Source organism: Melanaphis sacchari, unplaced genomic scaffold (genome assembly GCF_002803265.2).
Source record: "Melanaphis sacchari strain LSU unplaced genomic scaffold, SCAv2.0 Contig0_pilon_pilon, whole genome shotgun sequence".
NCBI lineage: Eukaryota > Metazoa > Arthropoda > Insecta > Hemiptera > Aphididae > Melanaphis > Melanaphis sacchari.
In genome coordinates this window covers 15,208,811-15,235,811 of record NW_020270366.1, presented here as the reverse complement: position 1 = coordinate 15,235,811, position 27,001 = coordinate 15,208,811, and the positions used below count along the sequence as shown (strand labels likewise).

The window sequence follows — 27,001 nt, the reverse complement described above, 5'->3', positions numbered from 1 at the left end:
AACTTAAATTATGACTTTCAAACTACGTTAATCAATAATACAAAAATATTTTTTGTACATAAATGAGATATGTGTAGTCATTTTTGTTAAAATTGTAATTATTTAAAATTAAAATAAAAGTTTACTTAACAAAAAAATGTCATATCGTACATAGTATTACATAATTGTATCTTCTATGTTGGTATTTTCTACCTTAACAATTGGCAACACTGGTGCTAATACATTTTTCCAGTTAAGACTTTAAACACTCGATGTTCAAAGGCGGTCATTTATTTCGAAACTCTTGCCTGTTATTAATGTGCTGAATATTTAGGGGTGAAAAATGTTTTAAGTGTCCTTTTCAAAACTCTTAAGTTATTACTTTACGAAAATGAAAAGAATATGCGTTCTACTAATGTGTAAGTATTTAAATTATTTATGTATATTTATTAATTAAATTTACATAATGAAAATAATGGCAATTTTAAATACGTTTTTTTTTTCTTTTGATGCGTATACTGAATATTAAATGCAATTAGGTGTAATACGAAAGTGATATTTATTACTATTTTTAGCGTAATGATGTATTGAGATTAATTTAATTCTCTTATTTTCAAAAATATATGCTATAATAGTAGATGAGTTCACTGATTTATTTTTACATACTAATGTAAAAACTTGAAAATATAGTGTTCATAATTAAGTTACAAATATAACAAATTTATTATAAAAAATTTAATTAAGAATGTCTAACTCATGTTTTTGAAAAATACTAATTTTCTAAACTATATTTTATGTAGATATAATATGTTTATACATAAATAGATGTTTTATTTTTACCTGTAATTAGTAGTTGCCAATTTGTTTTTTTTATCTAGAATTTATAACGTTTGTTATGTTTTTCAATCGTGTCCAAAAAGATAGCAGATTTTGTTCACCTTAAACTTAAAATAATTTACTTTTTATAAAACCATTGGGTAACCCATGTTAAATACGTTACAAATGGCCATAGAAAATAATTATTTTTTGTTTGCATAAAAAAATAATATTTTGATAAAAATGTTGTCATCTATATTTTCATAATTTTGAATGTAATATTTATCTTTCAATTTTAATAAACGGCAAATTCCAATTCAAGTTATATACTATGATTAAACAATTTCTAAGTAGGTACTTAGTACCTACCTACCCACATACAACGCACATTGGTACCTAATGGTTAGACATAATATCAAAGATTAAAATAAGTAATCGCTTATCGAATAAATTTTTTTTAATTAATATAAAAAAAATTTCATTTATTTGCATCTTATACACTTAATATAGTGTGTGGAATTCTTTCTTCTATTTTTAATAGCCTATCTTTTAAAAATAAATACTATTGTAGCCGCAATTACACGCACTGACCACAAATCCATCAAAACAAAAATTATCTTATTGCCTGTGATAATCTCCAAACTTGACCTAATATCTGAATGGTACTCAAAATGGCGCATTAAACCTATAGTTAATCAAAATAAGTCGGTATATATGACACTAATGTTACTCTTTTAACCCTAGTGTCTACCTATATATTATTCCTATTTCAATGACTTATTCAACCAGATACTTTGGATTTACTACTTGTATAAATGATTCATTTAGAATAGTTATATCTACTATAAATCAAAAAACCAGTGCATGACAAGCGCCAAAATGAGATAGGAACAAAAAAATCGTATCGTAGAAATATGCCAAAATCCTAACTAGCTTAGAAAAGCTATTTAAATTTATAACTGAGTTTATCGTTTAAAAACTACAAACGTTTAATTTTTATTGACAAATTTATTATCTGATTACGATAGATTGTCACATAGACAGTTTGTGTTATACAGCTAATTGTTACTATCTACCTACTTTGTAAGCGTCATTCGTTAAAATAAATTTTATAAAAACTATTACTAATACAGGTGTTGCGTGCATTTTATTTAAAGATCAAAAATATGAATTTTTACGAGAAATGGCCAGCCGTAATGTTTCATTGAAGTGTAGCAAGTGAAATAATTATAGAATGGGGAAAAAACCAGGATGGTGAAATAAATCGTATGGAATATGTACAAAATATTAGATTAAAAAATCAACCGATAAATTAAAATTATATTTATTAGTATATTATTGACATTATTTTATAAAATCCAAACATCAAACGATACCTTTAGCGCTTATATCATTCGTTGGGTATACGTAACTACAGATATATAATATTAGATTGGCGCTTATGTTCTAACACAATTTGGCGTTAATGATATGTAATTTTTGTACCTTTGGCGCTTATGTCATACAGCCCAAAAAACATGTCTTCAATACCTTTTTCTACAAGTAATGTACCTACCTTTTTTTATAAACAATAAATCATCCAAATTAAAATTTAAAGTTCTTTGTTTTTATATATATATAACATCATTTAAAACACTATGAGAACTATGGTTTCCAATTAAAAGGTACCTACTACGAAAGTTTCTAATACTAACAAAATTCAACAGTTTCAGAATATTACACTTAGGAAGATACCGCATTGCTCACCCTTATTTATATCCAATTACGAATAACAAGAAGTTATTTCAATAAAAACTATGATAGAAAAAGTTGCACGCTTTTATAAAACCTTTCACAATCGCCTTAAATTTCTCTATAACCCATTCTGCATAAAAATTAAGTTAAATTGTTTTTATTATTGAGGTTTTAACAAGAATATCTTTAAATAAACTGAAATAATCTACAATGTATTAATTTATAATTATGATAATAATTTGAAGCAGCTAAGAAAAAATCAATTTATAATGCTTATTTTGTCGTTTTGTTAGTCACCAATAGTTATAAAAACAAATCAATCAAGGATTTAATTACCTATACCCATCTTAAACAATCAAAAAATGAATATTAAATTGATTCTCGTGCATTTTCAATGCTTTTAAAAATGAACAAATGTAAATAGGTAACGGTAATCTAGGTAAGGAAATATCTACCTTATTATACTTGATACACCAAAAACCAATATAAGCGAAAATACTATTCAATATTTTCTTTGTATTATTTTCACCACAGGAGGTTTTTTATCTAAGAAATGAGTTGAGACTATATAATTCATTAATAGTTACCTTTAAGGCTTTATACGCATGTTGCTCAAACATAATCAAACCGTATTACCCCCTGTTGTTTAATCGTGATTTTACGTAATTTGTCATGGTGATTTATGACACCACGGATAAGTCTAGGCCTATATCTATGTCTGTTTTATAAAGATTAGGGCCTGGAGGTTCATGTATTTGCACATTATTACTTAATAATAGCCAATATGTTATTAGAAAAATTGATAGGTATACTTACTTGTTACTCTGTACGTTTGAATTTTAAATCACATAGGAATCTATACGTTAAATCTTGTAATCTTTATGATAAGAATATGCGTGAGTTAAAAAGGGTGGGGAGAACTGTACCTAGTTAATCTCAGTAAGCTTTCGTCCTACAACCAGAAGTGTTCCTTACAACCATCTTATTGTTATTTTTAATCAAATGTGTTAACACTTAACATTCAATTATTTAATAATTCCAATAAGTTTAAAAATTACATATTTTAAAGTTTTTGTATAATATATACTTTTTACTATATTGTTTATTTATAATATCATGGATATAATATCCATGCATTATATAAAAAGTTTTTTCTCTTGTATTTTCATACAATAATAATGTAAGTATATAAGGGTGTCAGAAATCAACTATTTATTAAGGAGCGAAAATTCGGGTAGGTCATTTTCAGTTAGGTATATGAGGCGGTATAGTCATAAAATATATAAAATTAAACAATTTCATTGCATTTACAGTGAAAAGAATTAAGTACTCGATAAGCCTCGTAGATTTGAAAGAGAAATGACTTGAATTTAATCAAATCGCATAAAATTTCGTGGATTTTGAGCTAACTTTCAATAACGCCAAAAAATGTGGTATAAATTTCTATTAAATCACTGGTAATAGTGTTTTTATTTTGTGTAACAAATTCTTGTGCTGAAAACGCATAAACATGACATTCTAAAACTTTCCGACAAAACGCTATATATATACGGGTTAGATAATAATGATTAGAGGTGATAACTGATGTAAATTTTTGTTTGAAAATTTGTCAAAATAGATTGTTAAATATAATAGTTCATTTCAATTATATTTTGAATTTTAACTACTTCTATTAATTTTTTCTGGTACCGAAAATATTTTATAAATGTGATCAATTATTTTGATTTAATTTTACTATTTTAGCGCGTATTACTTGCAGCTACTTAGGTATTTACCTAATATTTATAAATTCATAGTATAATATGTTTCATTCGTTAAATCTTATAAGTTATAACTTACAATTAGTAGGTAGTTACCTGTTTATTGTTTATAACTGACTACGGGAGAGGAATGAATGTATAGTATATATTATCTTCTATATCTATAACCTAATAATTGTAACAAGAAAAAGTTACTATATTAAACTTCAAAAGTCAAGATGCACTTAATATTTTTTCGTTTTTAATCGGACATATTGACGAACGCATTTTAAATTTGTTAAACATTAAAACCTAGTATAATACAAACCGTATATCTCTGTGTGTTATATATATATATATATATATATGAAATATACGTATATAGGCGTATAATATTTAATACTTATTCTTTTCATTTTTTTAAAACTGATGTTTAAAACTTCTATCAATAAAAACTTTGATGGGGCCACGGACAAACTTCCTCTGGTTGTTTCCGCCGTTTGGGCGTTGTCCGCACTCAGCTGCTGTTGTTTTATAAACACCTATTATAATGCATATACACAATATATATATACATAAAATGATAGTAAATATAAAGCTTATGCATTAATATAATGGCCACCATTGAATAGCATTTAATGATTCATTCCGTTTGAGTTTAAGTATTCCTACTGCTTGCCTATGTATATATTTAATAGATGTAATAATATTCGCAATAAAATCACAAATAAAAAAAAACCTTTATTATTCAAAACTGTGAGTCGAGAAGAAGAAAAATATAGATTGAATATACATCAATGGTATATGATATGAAGAGACCTGATATGGTCATTGATATTTTGCTTTTGGTTATTCATTCACGTCAACGTTTAACAATACTTATTTTATAATGTTCGATAAAATTGTATACATATAGGTAATTGCTTTGTTTGTTTCAAACTCTGCTAAAGCAAAATACGAAAAATCCGAGTATAATTTAATAGAGCCAAATTATATACCATATTTATTATTTTAACTTTTAAGTGACCGAGAATATTATAAAAGAACACATGAACAGTGGACTGCAGTTTAATCAGGTTTTGAGATTTGCGAGTATATTAGGTTTATAACTATAGTGTTAAAAACTGAGCCCTATCAGTATGTATTTTAATTTTTCATTTAGACTTTATATTTACATTAATTTATAAAGTAATTATACTCACTTTATATACAAGTCGCCGGCTAGAGCGTTTAAATATTCCTAGACAAACCTAAATTTTGCTACCCCTCACAATATTTATGTATAATATATACTATTTCTTCTATTAAATATATGATTGTATTTATAAAACTAAAATCAACATTTTATTTCTGTGTAGGTACATTATATTTATTTATATTATGAGTATATACAAATTAGTTATATATTATTTATAATAATTAACTAGATCAATACAGTTATAGTAAATTATTATTAGTTTAAGTTAGTTACGTTTGTGTGTTAGTAAAAATGAATAACACCAGTTAAACAAAATATCATATCAAATTCAATACGTAATAAATTAAAATTTAATATTTTTACTGTGGATTATAGACAATAGGTAGTTCTTGTGTTATTGTAATAATAGGACGAATAAAGAGAACAAAAACAATTAACCAACTATATATTTAAAAAACTAATTCAACTAGCAATAAATAAAATTAAACACATATCCGTTGAGAGTAATCATTATGAAAATTAATATTAAATTTTTAAACGCCTCTTCCAAAAAATGCTGTCTCAGCCTTGTGCCTAAGTTACCTACCCCTTGAGCCGAGCCTGTCTATGTACAATTAATCTGACAGCTGAAAGTGGCATGCCGCACGCAATATATAAACATTAAAAAGAATTGATAAATCATCACATTCAAATAACGATTCGTAGCAGAAGTTCGTCATATATAGACATATAATGTTAACTTAATCTAACCTCCCAAATTACTTTATAGGAAGCTTTAAAATCGCCTTACTCGTAAAAAGTTTACGAGTAGGTACCTACCTGAATATTTCTATTGAATAGAGAACGTATTATTTATAGTATCGAACTATTCAAACTAATATGATATTTAGCATTAATATTCTAACTCTTGTATAAACATAATAAGTACATTTGATCAAATTAAAAATGAACCATAAAAATAACGATTGATCGCGATTCAAACTTTTTTATAGATACTTTATAATATTATAAATAATGACGAAAAAATTATAATTATTAATGAAATAAAGAAGGGTAATTTAACATTTTTATAATTAATTTCCACCAACACATTATCTATATATATATATATAAATATTTGTATAGTGCATGATAAATGTAGATTTTTATCATATTATACATCTATGATGGTATGTATTATTATATTGTATATCTATAAAAGATTTTGGAAAATATTTAAATTATATTATATACCTAGGTAGTATTTAGTATATTCATAAGATAAGGATTTAATTTAAGTTAGAGAGCTTAAATTTTGTTTGTATGTAAGAATTATTTATCGATTCTAACTAACTATATAAAATGTTATTAAAGATAAATATTATAAAATTTGTATTAAAAAATGTTAGAGTATAACTTCAAAAACTAGTACATACATATTAGATACATAAAAAATACCGTGGGTTCGTTTAATAAATAATACTTGTAATATTGTTGTCTTTATTTTTACTACACGCGACACATATTACTTTCAATAAATGTTTGCAACCGTTTAACATAATTTTAAAAATAAAATATAATTTTGAAAACTAGAAACTTAAAAATTAGGGAGTTGTGTAAGGAACTTAAACTCAACTCTTACTTTTTAATGCTAACGTGCATATACCATGATCGTGTATAAAAATAATTTAATTTTCGTTTAATTTTTAATATAATTATTAATGTGTTGATGCTTTTCCATTGGTCATAAAACAACAAGAATACAACTAAGTTTTCGTCATAGCTTGCCGCGTAAACGCCGCGGTTATATCTGACAGTTTTGAAATGTCAGCAATTTTTGTACATTACCCGCAGAAAACAACCTTTAGTGAAACAATATATGTACGTCCCTTGTCCCTCGAGAATTTTAAATGTCATCCGAAATTAGGTCAAAATATATGATTACCACCTGGCTAAATTATATTAGGAATACGCCATTCACGCAATCACACAGCCTATTTATACAATATAATATATGTACACTATAAGACACAGCGAATAATAGATATTTTATTTACCTTGTATTATAGTTAATACTTGATACATTATATTACCAATCTTATTTTATAGGTAGCTACATATTATACGCTGACATGTCGAATTTTAGGGAGCGCGATAAGATTTACGCAATGATATTTGATTGTATTTGCTGCTAGTATACTATTTTCAAGGGAATAAACACTATACGAATGTTACTATTTATTATACCTGTATACGATGAATAGTGGTCTTCTTTAATTTAATTACAGCATAGAGATATTTAATATTGTTTAGAAAAGTAATTTCACCCTTTGGGTCGTTGGGATGTCCCTCTCCCAAAGCTGATTTTTTCAGCATGAGGGTTCCGATAAATTTGTTATTTTTATTTTATACGTTTGGTTTTATAATGTATGTAATATGTATAGTACCTATGTTAAATGTGCCTATAGTAGTATAGTATATCTGTTATTATCTATTTCTTCTGTCTCTTTATATAGGTTTATAATACAAACCGTGTACCTATTATGTTATATTACCATTTTACTTTACCATATAGGTATTAATATACACGGTATATCATGAAGATATAACAATAATACATTAAAATTAAATTTGAATGTGTCAGGTCATTGTGATATATTGTGCAGTATAGCTAGTAGGTATATATTCTATAAGTGTATTATTATATTTGTTTTAGTATTGTGAAAACTTCATATTTACATTAACGTTTCTTAAATATTATAAATGTTTTAAAAATGAACTTATTCAATTAAGATTCTCTGTAATCTGTTAAAAATTGAAAAATAAATATGTTGACATATTTTGATTTATGCGATATTTTATCACGGTTAATCTATGCTTTAATTTTTAATAAATATCAAATATGTATGCGTTTATTCGATATTTATACTTCAAAATATTTAGAAATTATTCATTATTCGTCATTTACAGAATAGCTGAAACCAAAAAATACCAATATAGGTTTATTATCTAAGTATAACCTTCTTTTTTTGGCTTATTTTTGTCTTGATTTCTCATCATTTATTGCTAAAATAAAAATTCGTTTTTCAATATTTTATATAAGTTAATTTTTATATTAATAACATATGTGATAAATAAAGTAATGAAAACATATATATTTTAAAATAATAAAATCAAAAAATGTAAATTATATTATCTATGTCTTTTACATATCTTATTTTGTGGTTTAGGCATTTGGACTACTGTATACAGCCAAAATGAAGATTCAAATGAAAAATCAATGGGTCGAAAATTATGTCCACCAATGGAAAACGTACCGCAGCCAATTAATCGAGTCAACACGTCTGCTATCCTTCGCGAGTAAAATATAAATATTAAATAAAATTTATTTAAAGAGGGTTGATTTTTTATGTTATAACTAATTATTATTCATTTAGACATATAGAAATGTATTTATCTATTAAAGGCTAAAATGTTGCGTGTATTGCATAATTCTATACATAGATATATACATGACTATAATACATAATTTATATATTGTATTACTGTAACTTGTGTACTTGTACTATGGCCTTTTAATGAAGTAAGCTATAAAAGATATATTGAAATTATATCAGGTAAAAATTAAAAATAAACGTGTTTAAGGTTAAGAAATGAAATGAAAAAAAGGAATGCACACCACGGACCTCCAATCGATGCATATATTATTCCAGATACGGATGAACATCAAGTAATTAATAATTTATTGAATATATTATATAGGCCAAGGTACACACATCGAATTATATGATTTTATACAATTTCGAAAACAAAGTATTTTTGGTTTATTTTAATATTTTACCATACCATAAAACTATTACAAAAATCATACAAATTTTATAAAATCAATGAATTATATTATTTTTATTATTTAAAAACATTTCACTGTAGGTAAACTAAAGTTCGTTATAATATTTATCAACATTCTCATTCAAATTATTAAAAACCAATTGAAAAGTGATACTGACTTAATTGCTCAGATCATTGTTTACGAGTACTAGAACATGTCTACAAATTCAGATTCACCAAATTTTTTTTTAACACTTTTAGTTTAATAAAAAACAAAAAAAAAAAATAGGAAGGTTCAATTATATATTTTACGTACAAGTATACATTTATAATACATCAATAATCATTAGATATGAATAATACTGTAAGTACAATGATTTCATTTAAAATATTACAATCGACACGCGGTTTTTGAAAACTAATCAAAACAATAATAATCCATTTCTACACAGACGAACCACCGTGGCCTATATTAAAATACGTTACAGCAAAACGTGTACATTCATTGTAATATTATAATTTATAACGCGTGGTGTGATAAATACTTTTGTGTGTGTAGAACGAAGAAGTAGCGGACCATGACAAGAGGCTGAAATACCTGTCGGGATTCAGTGGCACAGGTGGAGTGGCCGTGGTGACACAGACTAAAGCGATTTTTTGGACTGTATGGATGTACTACAAACAGGCGGACGAAGAGCTATCCTGTGACTGGCAGTTGTTGGTCCACGGAGAGTCGGTATGCGCAGCTTTTTCAGATGTATAAGAACCGTTTTTCAGTAATTGTTGGCACATTGTGTGATGGCGGTTATCATTTGGCCAACCGTTACTAATGTGTGTGACGTTTATTATTAAAAAAAAAATGTAAATATATTTTCAGAAAAGGCTGGACGAATGGTTGCTGGACGAGTTCAAGCCTAATTCCAGAGTAGGCGCTGATCTTAAGCTCATTTCGAACGGTGATTGGGAATTCTTGTATCATGCGTTAGCAAACGAGTCCATAAGCCTGGTGCCCATCAACAACAACATAATCGATATGATATGGGTGGACAATCGGCCCGATAATCCAATACGCGAAGCATACGTCTGGCCGGAAGAATATGCAGGTACTTGATTTTGTTAGCTTAGTATAAAGATGTCGTTAAAGTGCGCTTTTTTATGTCGTGTGCATGTAATATACACATTAACACATTGTATAGGTACGTTGGACGTATGAATATATTACATAATAATCGCCATAAGGTAATAAATACCTGTAATCTCAAATTTGTTTAATAATAATAAAATTGCATATTATATGTATATCCGGTAGATTACAGGGATGATCTGTAGCACTGTTCAACGTTCATTTAAATGTCCAATAATTCTAATAACCCTCATATAGTCATACTATAGTATGAATATATTAATATTCATAGTATTTGCTGATTTCTGTAATTTATTCTAATTTTTAAACTGATAATTAACTATTACATTGAGATAAAATATTGAATATACCTATATAGGTGTAAAATATATTTATTTATTTTTTGTTAAATAATACTTTTTGCCGTTTAAACTGTTTTTATAAATTTACTTTTACCTATTTTCTAGTTATTTAAATAATATGATACAGGATATAATAAATACATTACATTTATGGACATTATAATAACTATATGTCTATATATGTACCTACATAAATACATTCACATTGTATGATATTTTTATAAAATTTTTCAAAACTAATTTTAAAGAACTTAATAATATTGAATACTACAGATAAACGTAATTTTGTTAAAAAATTGTCTTTTAATTTACTAAAGAAATATATAATTTGCTATAACAGTTACCATAAACATTTGAGCGAAAAAAAAAGAATATACATAAATGATAGCTTAAAGAGGATAGTTACCCTGTAGTAGTAACACTCAAATAGTCAAATATGATAAAAATTTGACTATTTTATTAAACTAATTTAAAAGGAAAATATTTATTTCTTTAATAAATAATAATTACACTGAAACTTGGTGCAAACATATCTAATATAATATAAATAAGCATTTCCTTTTAAGTATATAAAAGAAATTGTAATTAGTTTGATATATTATAATATATAATAAATTATATAAATCTGCTCGTGGCTTAAAAGTTAAGAGGATAAAATTTAAACTAAGCGATTATTTCCTACAATCACAAACATCGCACTATCGTATAGAAGTAAATATATAATATATAAAAAAAACAGGCAAGAAATGGGAAAGCAAGTTGGATGCGACTCGCGATAAAATTAAAGCTATGGGGTGTGACGCAATGGTTGTGACAGCTTTGGACGAGATCGCGTGGCTGTTGAACATTCGCGGTCACGACATACCTTACGGCCCTTTCCTCAAGGCGTACGTTATCATTAGCAAAGACCAGTTACATCTGTACACCGATTCCGTGAAGCTCAGTCCTGACATCCGGAGACATTTGCGCACGGACAACTGTATTTCGGCCCACTGCGCCAGGTTAGACTACATATTTTTAATGTGTTATATGTTATTAGATAACATATATTAGCGTTTTTCAACCCGGGGGTCACGATCACCTTAAATAGGGGTCATGTAGATCAAAAATAATAAAACGCTGATTTACAAAATGAACCTATTTATTTAAAATATTTTATTAAACAAAAAAAAAAAATAATTAAAATAATAATTTTAACCACCGCTAATGGCTTTCACAACGACACTAGACATAACACTTTGGTGATGATGAATTGAGTCCATGCTACATTTATGTGTTTGAATTGAGTTCAGCTTATTATCTTAATATCTTTGAATTGAGTCCGTAAAAATAAAATCTCATAACTACCTATATAGCCGGTGACACACAATTAGTTAATACTTACTTAGTTATTAAATTATTATGAGTGAAAAATGGAGTGTATGTTTAGATGTTTGGATATTCACCCGTAAAATAATTATTTCTCCTCAAACAATTTTTTAATATTTTATTATATTATTTCCAAAAATAATAATATAAGTATGTATTTTAAATTTACAAATTATTATTTTCAATACCTATATTATGATAAAATGTTCAAGAAATTTTAACTCTTTTTGAAATATTTATAGATATGACAAATTTTCAAATTTTTTTAGTATTTTCTATAACTGTTGATAAAAAGTTATTCTCTAGGTAAAAGTATCTTTATTTATTATTATTTTTAATATCTTTTAATTAATTGACACTTTATACTTGTTATTACAATTAAAGAAAGGGACTCAACTCGAATAACCTAACAATAATGGCCGGACTCAAATCCGATAATCCAAAAGTATTTGCGGAACTCATTTCAATATTTGAGACTCAATTCAATGTTTAGGTGTGACCATAAATTACTATACGTGGTATTTATAAATTGATATTCGAAATGATATATTTTATTTGGTTAATCGGCTAATGATATGATATTTTTATTGTTCAAATTTGTACTTAATATAGATACTAGATAGAGGGTGGCGAAGTGATTAATCATATTTTATACCTATTTTGGGGATCGCAACACTAAAAATGTTGATAAACTATGACATATATATTATTATGCTATACAAATAATGACTATAAGAAATAGCTATAAATAATATGTGTTATGTGTATTTTTTCCCTTTCACATATAATAATAAATAATATTTACTTGAAATAAAATTATACCACTATTTAAAATAATACATCTATGTACACGTACCTATATATCATACTAACACTGTAGGCTCCACGATTACGAAGCCATATGGATCGACCTGAGGACACTATCGCAGGTTTGGCAAAAAGTGCTAATACCGTCTGCGACGGAATTTAACAACGGAGCGAGCAGATGCATTTACATTTTGGTGAGTTTTCAAAATTATGATGGCCCCATCAAATATTTTTTATAATTTATTTTAATAATTATTGTATGATGATGTATACTAATTACGATTTTTTATCTTATTAATAATCATTATTAATTTATTTCACGCTTAAAAATATCATGCCGACTTTGTCTAAATCTTCACTAAAATTAATGTAAATGTATTCTATATGTAATTAATCATTAATCCACTTCATATGAAAAGATTTTATTCGAAAGTATGGGTTATGATGTAATGAATAAACAACATTATGTATATAAGCATATTGTTATAATTTTAAATAGCTTTCCTCTATTAACTTTAATATATATATTAGAATATATATATAATTTGTATTATGTATATACTATATATTTATATTTATTAATATAGCTTCATCCTCGTCAATCATGATTCATGACTTTAAAGATTGATTACGGACTGTAGCGGTAAAAATGTAAATGTAATTTCTCTGTGTAGGTTCTATGCATAATAAATATTGTGTTTAAACTTTTAAAACTGTGTAACGTGTGCTAGAAAAAAAAACTAAATGATTTTAATTCTATGAGGTTCATTTTGCTAATTTGATTGTTGTAGATCAATGCTGAAAAGAGAAAGCAGGCTCCTTCGCCAATCATGTACATGATGGCAGAAAAAAATTCCGTTGAAAAAGAAGGAATGCGACTCTCACACATTAGAGACTCAGCGGCTATGTGTAATATATTGGCCAAACTTAACGATCAAGTACTTAATTTATAATAAAACAATAACAAATTTATTTAATTTCTATCTAATTTGATACGAAAGATATTGTATATTTGTATGCAATCATATTGGACATTTAAACTAAACAAATACTTATGACTTAAAAATATTTCAAATTTATTATGATTTGATTAGTATATTGTAATAATTATTTTGGTTACTTACCATTGACAGGCGGAAATAGGGAGAGGGCTAAGCCCCCTCTTCAATTTTTTTTCTAAATTTTAGTCCTCTGATATTTTAATGTACTTCCGCCTATGTAATACCTACACAAACAATACACTAAATAATCCTAATTTACAAAATTCAAAGTAAGTGTTTAGGAAAAGAAAGTTCATGGCCAAAAATGAACTAATAGTTTCGAAAAAGTAGTTTAAAGAAACTATATTACTACCCGTTCAATATGTATGTAAACGTATGTATTTATACTTAATTAAATGTATATTTTGTTAGTTTAAAAATGGACAGCAACTCACCGAACTTTCAGTAGCTAACATAGTGGATAAATACAGAGACGAACAAAACTTCAGTCGTGGTGCAAGTTTCAGATCCATTGTAGGGTATGGACCCAATGGGGCTATACCTCACTATACACCGTCGACTTCGAGCAGCTTGAAACTTGATCACATTAGTACATTAGTCATTGACAGCGGTGCTCATTACTGGGGTGAGTTGGGCGTTGAGCGCAATAACAAATTTGATTTAACCAACTTTAGACGATTTTAAATACGATAGAATTATTATACCTACATTTATACAATTATACATCACGTTTTCACGTTATATCATTACTGTAAATACAAACTATAGTGGGTTACCCGTAACGGCTTTGCTCGCAACTTTTGATAAGTATGTAATAAAAATAATAATAATTTATGTCAATAAATTTAATTATAAAACTTCTATATAAACTACATTTGATATATATTTCCATTTTATGCTAAAATGACTAAACCTGTGGGCGTACTGACTTTGGAGCATGCCACATAAAATTATCCACGTGAACAAGAGCCTAAATATTGTGAGCTAGAGGCTCACGACTTTTAAGTGCTTAATCATCGATGTATATAGGTAAACAATTTACACTTAAAATTTTGTTTTTAATCGATTTAAACTTAAAATCAAAATGTTGAAAAATCTTTTCTTAGTGCACCGGTAAAATTATAATATTAATCTACCCTCAAAATTTCAAATCGATAGCTTTAATAGGTTCGGTTTTGCGTTGATTAGGAATCAATCACTCAAGACAGTCTCGTATATACATATAAATTAGTATAATAAAATTAGGTATAATATATATAGTGAAATTATAATAATGTGAGTGTAACATTAATTTAATAAGTAGTTAATGCTTATTAAACATACTTAATATATAAAAAAGCGAAAAGTTAAGTTTCAATTATACACACACGGACTTGGTTAACACATAATGTATTTATTTGCATTTGAGATGACAAAATCTATGAATAGTAATATAGAATAAACACCCGTTATACATGAATTGCAGATTACAGATAGGTGAATAATCGAAAATGACGTTTCATTTTTACATTACGCTTAAATTACAAACGGGTTACATATTACGAAATTTGGATTTCTAAGAACAGTACTATGAGAAATTTACGTTTGTATTATTTTTCTAAGTTTATACAATTCAAAATACATATATTATACGACACTACATACTAGTTTATAATATTACATAAAAGTATATTTATTTATTAACGAGCATAAAAAATGTTTTATAGGGTAAATTTATCATTTTTCATGAAAAATGTAGGTCAACCAAACGTTCTAAATGCCATGTCGGTAGTAAAACGATTTTTTTACTGTTGGCGTCACCGATTCTCTTACCAAAGGCCAAAGGGCACCGAAAATTATAATTGACGATTTGACGATAGTTTTAAATTTTGATACGGCACACACCACTTTACCGGAACGCATACAGATATAAGACTCGTTTAGGACCCACCCAAATCGGAAATATCGGTTATCACGATGACCAGATATCCTATGTAATCGAATTATATTATAGTCATTAATATTTTTGAAATATAAAATAAATGTAATCATTCTGGTAAAGCTATATCAAAATATCAAATTATTAATTAATGACTACTAAAATTCCACTTTTTAAACTTGAATATATATATATATCTATTCTTAATCATTTCTGAACGTGCAGGATATGGTTATTAAATAACATGGTATTAAATTTATTACTGCTACTTGTATATTAATTGTTATAAAATGTCATCGAAAAACACAATGGAAATTTAATCAAAAAATAATCATCATACAAAACGTCTCGCACGGATCATGAAATTATCGTAATAAAAATATATCAATACAATAATATTTAATGTGAAATAAAAATGTAAATACCATTTGGAAAAATAATATTTAAATTGTACATATGTATCTTATCTGCTGCAGACGGAACTACGGATGTGACTAGGACGGTGCATTTCGGACAGCCATCGGCTGAACAAATCGAAGCATACACGAGAGTGTTGATGGCGTCCATCGATCTCGCGTCGTTCACATTTCCGTACAATTTAAAACTTAATCAGATTGACGTGATTGCCAGGGCACCACTCTGGGATTTCGGTTACGACTACAAACACGGTACCAGCCACGGAATCGGAGTGTTTCTCAAAGTCCATGAGCGTAAATGATCATTATATTATATTATATTTATTTTTTCTTATGAAAAGCAAGGATAAATCCAAATACCCTTAACGTACACCACGAATTCGCTATCCCTGTTGTATATATTCATAGACTTGCAGCAGTGGTGTAGTTTTGTTTTTTTTTGGGGGGGGGGGAGAATAGATTGTTCCCAGAACCTTCTTTTTTATGTTTAATACATTGATTTATACTTGACATAAGATTATAAAATTACCCATATTATGCTATAACCACGGAAAGGCATGATTATAAGCCCCCCACTTTATATGTTTATCCAATAAATTATGTATACCCCTCAGAATAAAATATAACTACGCCACTGAATTGCAACAACAGGATGTGAGTTGAAATAGCTCTTATATATTTTCACTTATAATCTATATTTAAAACATTTATAAAGTTGTCAATTATTTTACGTCATCAACTGTTCTTATACGTAATTATGTGTTTTATCAAAGGGATATGTGACATCAATTCCGATATTTATGACTGTAGCCCGTTTCTCGTTCTTCGATTGTTGAATATTGCACAATTATATAATATAACGCCATTATGACAGTAGAAAGTTTGCACGGTTTTCGATTGTCGTGTACGTTATAAATATATATATATATAATTACATGTATAGAATATAAATACGATATACACTAGTACATTACATAGCGGCGTATTTATGAATTGTTTAAGAGACGGAATAAGTCATTGAATCACATACATAACACCCCTTTGAGGTTTCCAATTCTTGATTGATTTATGACGATACGACATTATACATTAAATATTAACATAATCGGTCATTATTTTTAATTGTAATTGAAATAAATTCTTAATTTATACTCAAAAAATATTCATTGAGATTAAACTCTATAATTAAGCTTCTACTATCATCGCCAAATACTTGTAACAAAATAATAAAATTTGATAATAATTTCTGCGCAAAAATATAAATATATTTACAGTATTAGATACTATATAATTAATTGAAACATCTACATCAATCATATTATCTCAATTCTCAATCAATGTATTTGTGTTAAAATATATATGAAAATCAAAATATACTCTTAAATTATAGGTTCTTAACCGGGGGTCCGTGGACCTCTTCGGAATCCGTAGATAGTTACTCGGGAGTCCGCCCAAAAATAAATTTGTTTCGATAGCGTTTTTAAGATAGATAACAACAATAATGTCTTGCTCGCATTTATTTGATTATATATATATATATATATATTTGATGGGGAGTCCGTGGTTATATTTTGTACTTTAAAAGGGTCCATGGACCAGAAAAAATTGAGAATCTATCTTAAATAATTAATACTGAACACGATTTAATGTCTATAATTGTCTGGTGACATAAAATATATATACCTAAATCCTTTAATATTATAATAAAAAAAAAAAACAAAGAGAATTTATCCATATTAACAGTCTGCAGATAAATAACAGTTATTATTGTATATTTTAGTTTTCTAGAACAATGTTTATAATTTCTAATAGCAATATTTAATTAGTTTAATAAAGCGAAAACGGTAAATAAATTTAATCAAGGCAAGAAAAGTAATTAGATACTAATTAATAATAATCATGCAGAAACGTAAAACTGAAAGTCAAAATTTGATCTTTAAAAATATAACTACCGTATTGGTGTTTGGTAATCAGCCTATTTAAAAAAATATATTGTACAATTATTAATTTTAATTTGTTTAAGATAATTAAAATAACTAAGAAGTTTAATGTTATATTTGTTTACATATTTAAGCACCCGTTAATATGTACTATGGGCAAAAAGCAAGTGATGTAGTGCTCAAGGAAGGATATTTTATATCTGACGGTAAGTAGGTAGAATTGCTTATTTATTATTAATATTATTAATGATTGTACGATAACTATTCAAATATCCGATCTCCAGTTTATTCATTATATATTACATGCAGAGCGTAATTGCAGAAGCGCTCATTTATTAAAATATGTTGTATATTATATTTTATTAATTAAGAATAATAAATGTTATTTTTTTTAAATACAGAGCCCGGTTATTATAAAGAAAATCATTTTGGTGTACGTCTAGAAACTATTTTAGAAGTGGTTACAAAGGTAATTATGTAGTGCGTACTTACAGATATTATCTAATTGTGAAATCGAGAGATTGTGTTGAATAAGAAAAAACAATATCGCTAAAAATGTTTAACTTGTATGGATTGTACAGAACGGAACAATGGGAAAATATTTGACGTTCGTGCCGATCACTCTAGTACCGTTCGAACCAAAGCTCATCGATTACTACATGCTCAGCCCAAAACAAGTAAGTACTATTATAAAATATATTTGAACAAAACCAAAAAAGATCTCGCACATTTTTTTTAAATGCTACATGATCATTTTGAGATTTTTTTACCAGGGAAATGGGGAATGATCTCAACATATAATCAATATGGTTTTTTTTTATCGCATTAGGTGCAGTGGCTAAACGCGTACAATCACAAGATCAGGATGTTGGTGGGTACCGAGCTCCAAAAAAACAATAGTAGCCGACTTGGTTACGAATGGATGATGGAACGAACGATGCCGTTGTTTTCGGATGGGCGTAGAAACGAAGTCTGCACCGTGGTCGCCGCCGCGCTAATCGTCGCTATTGCTACTGTCAACGACTTGCTGACCGTTTAGAGTTTCCAAAAACCGATTCCTCGCCAACTTCGTGTTATTATTATTATTATTATTATTATTATCATTTTAATTTCTATTGCTGTTGTTTTAATATCGATTAATTAAAAGCGTTACGAAAAACGCGCGTATGTTGCAATGACGCCGATAGTCGTCATTTCGCCAATGATATAATATTATTAGTATACAAAACAAACGTTTAAAAAAAAAACCACAAATATTTTATTAAAATATTCCGTGGAATGTGTAATAAATATAAATATGACATAATGACAAAATACGTAAAAAATAAGGAGTACGTACGTTGAGAAGCGGTCTTCAGAAAACATTAATTTATATGTTATATATAAATAATAAAAAAAAAAATTACAATACCTATTACTATTATATTAATCTCGATTTTTGTACGATTAAGTTTCATAGCCGTTCGCGAGTTTCACGTGCGTTCAAATTATTTTTCGTAGGACTTAACGAATTCACAATTAATTATTTATACACATAAAGGTAATGCGTGAATTACTTATCGGTTATCACATAATTTACAATAGATTATTATTTATCTTATAAAAGTATAGTGCATACGGTTATACGGTGGCCGCAATCAGTGGCGATGATCCGAAAACAGTAGTCGGTTTCGGTTGCTGGCTGCCGTCCTTAAGCGCTTTGTGTATCCTGGTCAGCGCTTTATCCGTAGCGTTCTCCTCGTGTTTACACACGTATCGGTGCCGGTTACTACACTCAGCGCCAGAGTACGAGTATACCTTTGTCGTCGCGTTAGGTGTGAGGCGCAAACACCGACCGGACCCGCTGATCTGATCCTCGGGCCTCGTCGAATCCTTGGGCACAACGGGCCGCGCGCTGTTAGCCCATATCCAAAGCAGTCCAGGGTTTAGGCCGCCCGTCCAATAGTCGTAACCTGCAGTTATTCCGACACGTATTATAGAATTTTTTTTTTTAAATAAGCGATTTTAATGTTCTACACCTGCAGCTGCAGTGCACGCGCGTATAATTTTCAATTATTTGTCTCGTATAAATTATATTATACATTACTGTAATGAATGTAATGTATAGTGGGTGATTTTTTTACGTGAACCTTTCCATTCTTTATTTTTTCTATTAACTATAAAATATAGATAATTTTTTAAAAAAATAATTGAATTTTTTATGCATTACTATTTAGTTTTGATGCATTAATTGAAAAAAACTAATATTGTTCAATATTTGATTTGATATAAATGATATACCTAAATCATGATTCATAAAGTTTTATAAAAGTATTCTCATTTAGATTATAAAATAAAAAATGTAGGCCTTTGTCAAAAAAAAAAAATAAACTCCAAAAGATATCGCCACTTAAATGTTTTTTAAATTAATTATTTCTTTAACGTTAAAAACATTCTGCAAACTTCATATTTAGAAAAAAATAATCCTTCACCTCTTAGATACTTGTCACCGATGAGGTACGTCAGCACGTCAATTTGTTCGTCTTTGTTGTCGAATTCTAACAAATTTCCTCCCAAACTCTTGCACATCGACATGGCTGACTTCCAGTTATACTGTCTCTCACTAAAGTGATAACATGTGTGTGAGATACGCGTAAAATTGCCTGGACAAGGATCTGTACAAAAAAAATAGCATTAGGTGTAATATTTAAAAATAATAAAATGATAATGATCTACCGTAGAATATATTTTGTGCACAAACGATTATACAACAAATTTATTGTGTTCATACGTGCACGTACTGAATATAATTATTATTAGTTATTACTAAATTTCTATTTACAAATATTTGAATATCAACACTAACTCTCGCGATATGCCCACTCCTCATATTACAAATTTCATTTATAAATTATGTCTGAAAAATATTCTTTAGGTTAACTAAGGCTCGAGAAAATCTGATGAAGTCATACTATTAAATATTATGATATTCAAAACCAGAAAAATTTGATAAAAAATATGTCAAATAGATATCGTAATTAAAAATTATAAGTGTTGTCGTTCAGTATTTTCGTTTCTTGCACTTGAACTGTTTATAATATTATTATATCGATTTACTATCAATAAATATTAAATATTTATTTTTATGTAATTATTATATTATAATATGTATTCACTATTTATGTAATAGTATAATATGACTTAAATATATTTATACATCATTCTTTGCTTATTTATTGTGTAAGTATATAGTAATAAGTAATATTATTATTGCTATAATTATAAAATGAAAGCATGTAAAAGATATAACTACTATTTTAAAATAATCAGTATAGATACTCTGCTTTTTTTTTTTGATAATTATCTGTTATTTAAGTAGTACTATATTTCTAATTATAAAAAATTTAAAATCAAATTTAGGTAGATATTATTTAATAAGTAGAAATATTAGTATGATTGTTTATAAAACATAATTTTTCTTTATATAAAATAGATATTAGATATAGTATATTATCATAAGCTTCTGATGTTCTATTAGAAAAATCATATATAATTATATTTAGACGTAATTATAAATAGTTATATCTATAAATATTTAAAAAAAATTACAAAATATGTGTTCCTCTTATAATAATATTGTTCTACTGAAATATATTACCTAATTATTATTCATATAACATTGTTTTGATTACGAGTTTCGAGAGTCTAAGAGTAAACATAATATAGTAGATATACCATATACATACATTTCAGTTATGAAAATAAAGTTTATAATACATTGTTACCTAAATATAATGTGTCATATTCAGATAAAATATTTTTTTAGTTTAGTATTTCTCAATTGTACATGTATACTTGTTACTTTACCTATACACTCTTTGAGCTATAGACAACAAAATTTATCAACTATATTATAAATAATAGCTATTCAAGCATTCAACAATAAGCTGAATCACTCACAGTTTATTCATAAAATCAAACATGTATATTCAATTCAGTATCAAAATTCCAAACCAATTACGTTATATATATATATATTAATACATGTATAATGTATACTCCGTTCCAAAACAGAATATGGATTATACATATATAACGTATATTATATAATACTAATACATATAGGTATAATATACACAGTACTAAAACAAACTATAAAATTAATGTACTTGATAATATTTTAATTTTTAAATACACTATAAATTTGTTTTTTACTAACTAACTAAGATCTAAGGAATGTAATACGAATTACAAGTTAATTTTATTAACTTAAAATGTGTGTACAATTTGATTTAATTCAACTACAAATATCATTATAATATGTTTACTATACTATGGTATGTTCAAGTTAAGAAACGTAGTCGGTGGTTGACTATTGTGCAAGGAGCGTGATTTCACTATACACCGTACCTATAGGACGTAGACTTACAGATGGTTGGCTTGGCAGTAATAGACAAATGAGTGTTTTCTAACCATTGCCCAATGAAAACTAGTCTCGCGGCCAATTACGTTTCTTAAATTGAATAGAATATATTTTATACGGGTAAATTAAAAAATGTTAACTCTATCTGAGATTACCTTTATTATTTAAGACTTATTCAGAAAATAAAATATAATAATCCGAAAATTTTTACTAAAACCAGTTTGATTTCGTACGTCAGTCACGTCTGCAGTAGACAGTATAAAAATTAGATAAGTTTATGTGATAAAAAAAAACTTTTTTTGTCGTATAGAAATTAAAAGGATTATCAATAAATGTAAAGAATCTTATTTAAAAAATAGATTAATAACTCTAATAATAAAATTACCATAGCTTATTGTGTTATTTTATAGTATAGGCCACACTTCATTATTTTAATAAAACATCAAGCACTGCCACATCGCTTTACTTAGAATTTGTGTATAATAATAATAAACAAGACAAACTAATTTGAAAAACGTGTTAAATTTGTTTTAGTTATGTTAATCACAGACTTAAAAAGAAAGTAATTAAAAAAAAAAATGTTACCTATAGGTAATCTTTAGTTTGAATCTCGATTTCTAATTGCAGTCAATGTGTCGACTGCCAGGTGTACAATCGCTATAAATATGCTTTAACACAGCAACATACTTTATGATACCTTACACAGAAAATCGAATGAAGCAATTGCATGGCTACTATGAAGTGATGATTAATAATAAAACAATATTCATTATTTTTACCATAAATTAAAAATTGAGTAATAAATATTATACTTCAAAATATAACTATAGTATTTAATTGCATAGTTTATTAATACCTATCTAATATAGGCACGAATTCATATAACTAAATACCTAATTAGGAACTTATTTGTATTTTGTTTAAAGTAATTAATATAGCTTTAGGTACTATTAAATGACTATATGATGACTACATGTCTATATTGTTTGTTGTTTTCGTTTAAGTTTAAGTTATTAAGGATTTACAAAGTTAACATTATTAACACTTAAATATCGTAATAATTATTATTTGTTACGACTTCGGACTTCGATAATGGTTAGTTGGCTTAGCCACGTTAATTGTAAATACGTATTAGTTCTATATTATACTTAAATAATGCGGTAACATGTTATTAGAATTGTATTTGGAACTTCATTTTTTTATAGAATACATAATACTAAATAACTATAATAATAAATTATGATTTATTTATGAATAACAATATAACATAGTATTGGCTTCATAATAAAAATAAAAAGATCCTATAACTACTCAAAACTTGGGATAAAACAATTTTGGCAAATAATATGTGGTATGTTTTAACGTTTATTTATAAGTGAATTATCAAATAAAACTATGCATTCTATTGTCCAAACAACATAGTGGTAAATACATGCTACATTATAATAAAATATTGTATTATAAGTATTATCTGAAAATTCATTTCAATACCTGTATAAAATAAACTCTAAAGTGCTAATTTAAAAACAAATGCAATTATTATAATTGTGAATATTATGATTACATTGTTAAAAATTTAGAAATGCTTACTGTCCTAATTGGTTAATTTATACACATGGCCAAAATAACAAGTTATTTTCTGTATAAGTACCTACCTACACAGTATGCAATAGATTAATGAAAATTTGAATCATCCATTATTCACGTTTATGGTTTGTATACGATGTACAAAAAACGAAATGGAATGTGGATCGTATGTCTATTTGATTTACTAATATTGATAGTTATTAGAGAAGCAGTTTAGGAAAAACTGATTTAACCACTAACGGCATTAACAGTTTACATCTACAGCAGTTACAGAGCGTTCTTCAATTAGTATTATTAGGTATTTACCTATTATTAATATATTCGTATTTATAAATTATTAATAATGATCAATAAATACCTATAATATCTACGGTTATTGTGAATATATGACTAGTAGGTACAATATCTTATACACTACACCGAAATAACGAATTTAAAATGTACTTTTGGCTATTACTTACGATTTAATAGTTGATAATATATGTACTATATAACCTAGCTATATCGCATGAATATTATACTAAATTCACTCGTGAAAACAACTAGAAACTGCAAAATATCGGGTGATGTGTGAAAATTATAGCAGAACTGAAAAAATTCAAATCTACTCTCACTGACCTACAATAATATTTCTAAATGTACCAAAAATGTTTTACTATTTGGTTATCCATAGCATGGAAGCTATGGTACTCCCGAGAACCTCCCCTTACAATCACATTACCTCTAATATATTTTATTCTTTAACTAATCAAGGTATGTCGATACTCAAATTAGGTACAAATGTCAAGTTCTATTGAGTATTATTAAAATAATAATTTGAAAAAATGTCAATCATTTATTGGTAAATAATTTTACCTATACGTTCATATTAAAGTGTAATACGTTTAGTGCAAATAGCTTTTTTAAATTTCACATACTAAAGTTTTTTTAAATTTTAAGCATGCACATTATGCAAGTCGTTTTATAGCAATTGAGCATTGGTTATTGATTTTAATAACTATTAACATATTTGAAATATAAGTAAATATAATTTATAATAACTAAGTATTACGGTCTAGTTTGACTAGTTCTATTTTTTAAACCCTGAATAATTTTATTTAGATTATGACTAACCTTCTCTGTTGGCTGCGTTTCCTTCTACAATATGTTGAATTAGTTCTTCTGATCGTTTCAATCGTTTTTCCATTAAGTCCATTCTATGCACCAATTTTTCTATAGCTCCTAATAAATACATATCAGTTTCTGAAACCTATAAATTTAACAATACATTTTTATTAAATCATGAAAGATTATGTATTGAGTTATAAATATTTATAGCATAAACTATTCGACATATATAACGCGTGAATTTATTGAATAAATTTAAAAATAACGATGTGAATTTAAATAATTACATGTTATTACCTACTTATTAGCAAAGCCGAATAGTAACTAATAAAAAAGTTAAATGTTATTATTTTGATTAGGTGCTTTTAACATACCTAACTAATTAAAAACAATATAATGTTAAGACATAGCGTATAGTTAGTAACTAAGTTATTTTTTTCTTATATAAATAATTATTATAACTTAACATAGTTATGTTGTTAAAATTAAAATTAAAGTTGTCAGTAAAAAATTCTTTACAATTTTTTTTTCTTATGAGCTGTATTTTTCACTGATTTGTAGTAATTATTTTATTACGTATAAAAATCGAATAATATCAGCTATTGTACATAATTGTAAATATTATAGTGTGAACGCAGCGACAATATTATTATCATTGTGCATGATTACCCAAATCGTCTGGAAGAAACCGATCTGTTAATTAGAAATAATAGATAATAATGATACCTATTAAATATTGTTAAACTACATATGCCAAAACTAGAAATTTTCCTTTCAATGAGATAAATATATGTTTATAAGTATAGTTAAAGGTACCTATTAAACTTTTAACTTAAATAATTATGTAAGTTAAAATCTTTCTGAAAATTAGTAACTTAGTTACTCAAATTAATTAGTATTTCAAAATTAATTTTAACTTAGCTTAGTTATATTATTGTTTTTTTTTTTTTTTTTTATTACTTAAACTAAGTCAAAAAATTGTTAACTTGTTCAGCTGTACTTATTAGTCATTAAACAGCGTATCATAGAAGTTTAATAATAAGTTCAAATACTTCTTTGCTTGGTTCTTTGTTAACGTCCACTCGATCTCCTGCAGAAGCTATATTTTGAGACGGTCGATTCACAACATAACCAGTAGGCAAAGCTACCGGCACGTTTATGACGTTGTCACGTGTCGCTAAATCTTCAATAGTAGTCAAACGATGAGCAAAATCTAAAAAAAAATCAATCAATAGTCATTTCGTAGTTACAATGATTTGAAATTTTTTTTTCAAAATATAAATTTTAAAAAAATTACCTCGGTTTGACTGAACGAACGTGGAAGATAGCAATGGTATAACGACGCACACTATTATTTTCGAAAAAATCATATTCACCATCGATATACACCTGCTCGTGAAAAAGAACGACAACGATTATTACTTATTGGCACGGGGACTAGAGAGATTTAAACTACGCGAAAAATGCGCGCCGATTTACACCACCGAATGATCAATCGATAGAATCTGCCCGGTGATCACACTAGTGCCACACTGAACGTAGAAAACAAAGTCAAGCATCTAATAAATACGCACCGCAAACGTGTTACTAATTATTGACCTAAAACCATTGGACCTTAACCATGGTCACGTTCGTCAAACCTGTCGAATACGTTGACAAATCGACGACATCGATGCACCTAATGGGGATTTCTATGA

General features: G+C 27.0%; 2 protein-coding genes across 3 annotated transcripts; one reads left to right on the top strand and one right to left on the bottom strand.

The window, feature by feature from the left end:
- The first annotated feature begins 114 nt into the window (after positions 1 to 114).
- LOC112601211 (xaa-Pro aminopeptidase ApepP-like) lies at positions 115 to 19,376 on the top strand. Of its 2 annotated transcripts, none has more exons than XM_025348702.1 (14): positions 115 to 398; positions 8,676 to 8,805; positions 9,097 to 9,175; positions 9,833 to 10,009; positions 10,151 to 10,376; positions 11,498 to 11,759; positions 13,007 to 13,127; positions 13,725 to 13,871; positions 14,346 to 14,559; positions 16,329 to 16,562; positions 18,343 to 18,414; positions 18,610 to 18,677; positions 18,790 to 18,885; positions 19,038 to 19,376. In XM_025348702.1, the coding sequence occupies exons 1-14, from the start codon at positions 371 to 373 to the stop codon at positions 19,245 to 19,247; spliced, it is 2,064 nt and encodes a 687-aa protein (XP_025204487.1). In that variant the 5' UTR covers positions 115 to 370; the 3' UTR covers positions 19,248 to 19,376. The 2 variants fall into 2 exon arrangements, with proteins under 2 accessions (XP_025204487.1, XP_025204480.1); XM_025348695.1 differs by having other exon boundaries at positions 9,091 to 9,175.
- An 86-nt stretch (positions 19,377 to 19,462) lies between these two features.
- On the bottom strand, positions 19,463 to 26,859 carry LOC112601226 (oxidized low-density lipoprotein receptor 1-like). The gene is made up of 5 exons (XM_025348714.1): positions 26,602 to 26,859; positions 26,357 to 26,517; positions 25,311 to 25,446; positions 20,680 to 20,862; positions 19,463 to 20,160 (listed from the first exon to the last, which is right to left on the bottom strand). Exons 1-5 carry the CDS (start codon positions 26,681 to 26,683, stop codon positions 19,829 to 19,831), a joined length of 894 nt encoding a protein of 297 aa, XP_025204499.1. The 5' UTR covers positions 26,684 to 26,859; the 3' UTR covers positions 19,463 to 19,828.
- Positions 26,860 to 27,001: the final 142 nt, after the last annotated feature.

Excerpts from the sequence above, each read along its gene's own strand:
- LOC112601211 (XM_025348695.1), top strand. The coding sequence starts at position 371 with ATGAAAAGAATATGCGTTCTACTAATGT. Across the intron at positions 9,176-9,832 it reads CAGATACGGATGAACATCAA|AACGAAGAAGTAGCGGACCA; the intron begins GTAATTAATAAT and ends TTGTGTGTGTAG. Across the intron at positions 13,872-14,345 it reads TGGCCAAACTTAACGATCAA|TTTAAAAATGGACAGCAACT; the intron begins GTACTTAATTTA and ends ATATTTTGTTAG.
- LOC112601226 (XM_025348714.1), bottom strand. The coding sequence starts at position 26,683 with ATGGTGAATATGATTTTTTCGAAAATAATAGTGTGCGTCGTTATACCA. Across the intron at positions 26,518-26,601 it reads GTTCGTTCAGTCAAACCGAG|ATTTTGCTCATCGTTTGACT; the intron begins GTAATTTTTTTA and ends ATTTTTTTTTAG. Across the intron at positions 20,161-20,679 it reads CGGTGACAAGTATCTAAGAG|GTTACGACTATTGGACGGGC; the intron begins GTGAAGGATTAT and ends GAATAACTGCAG.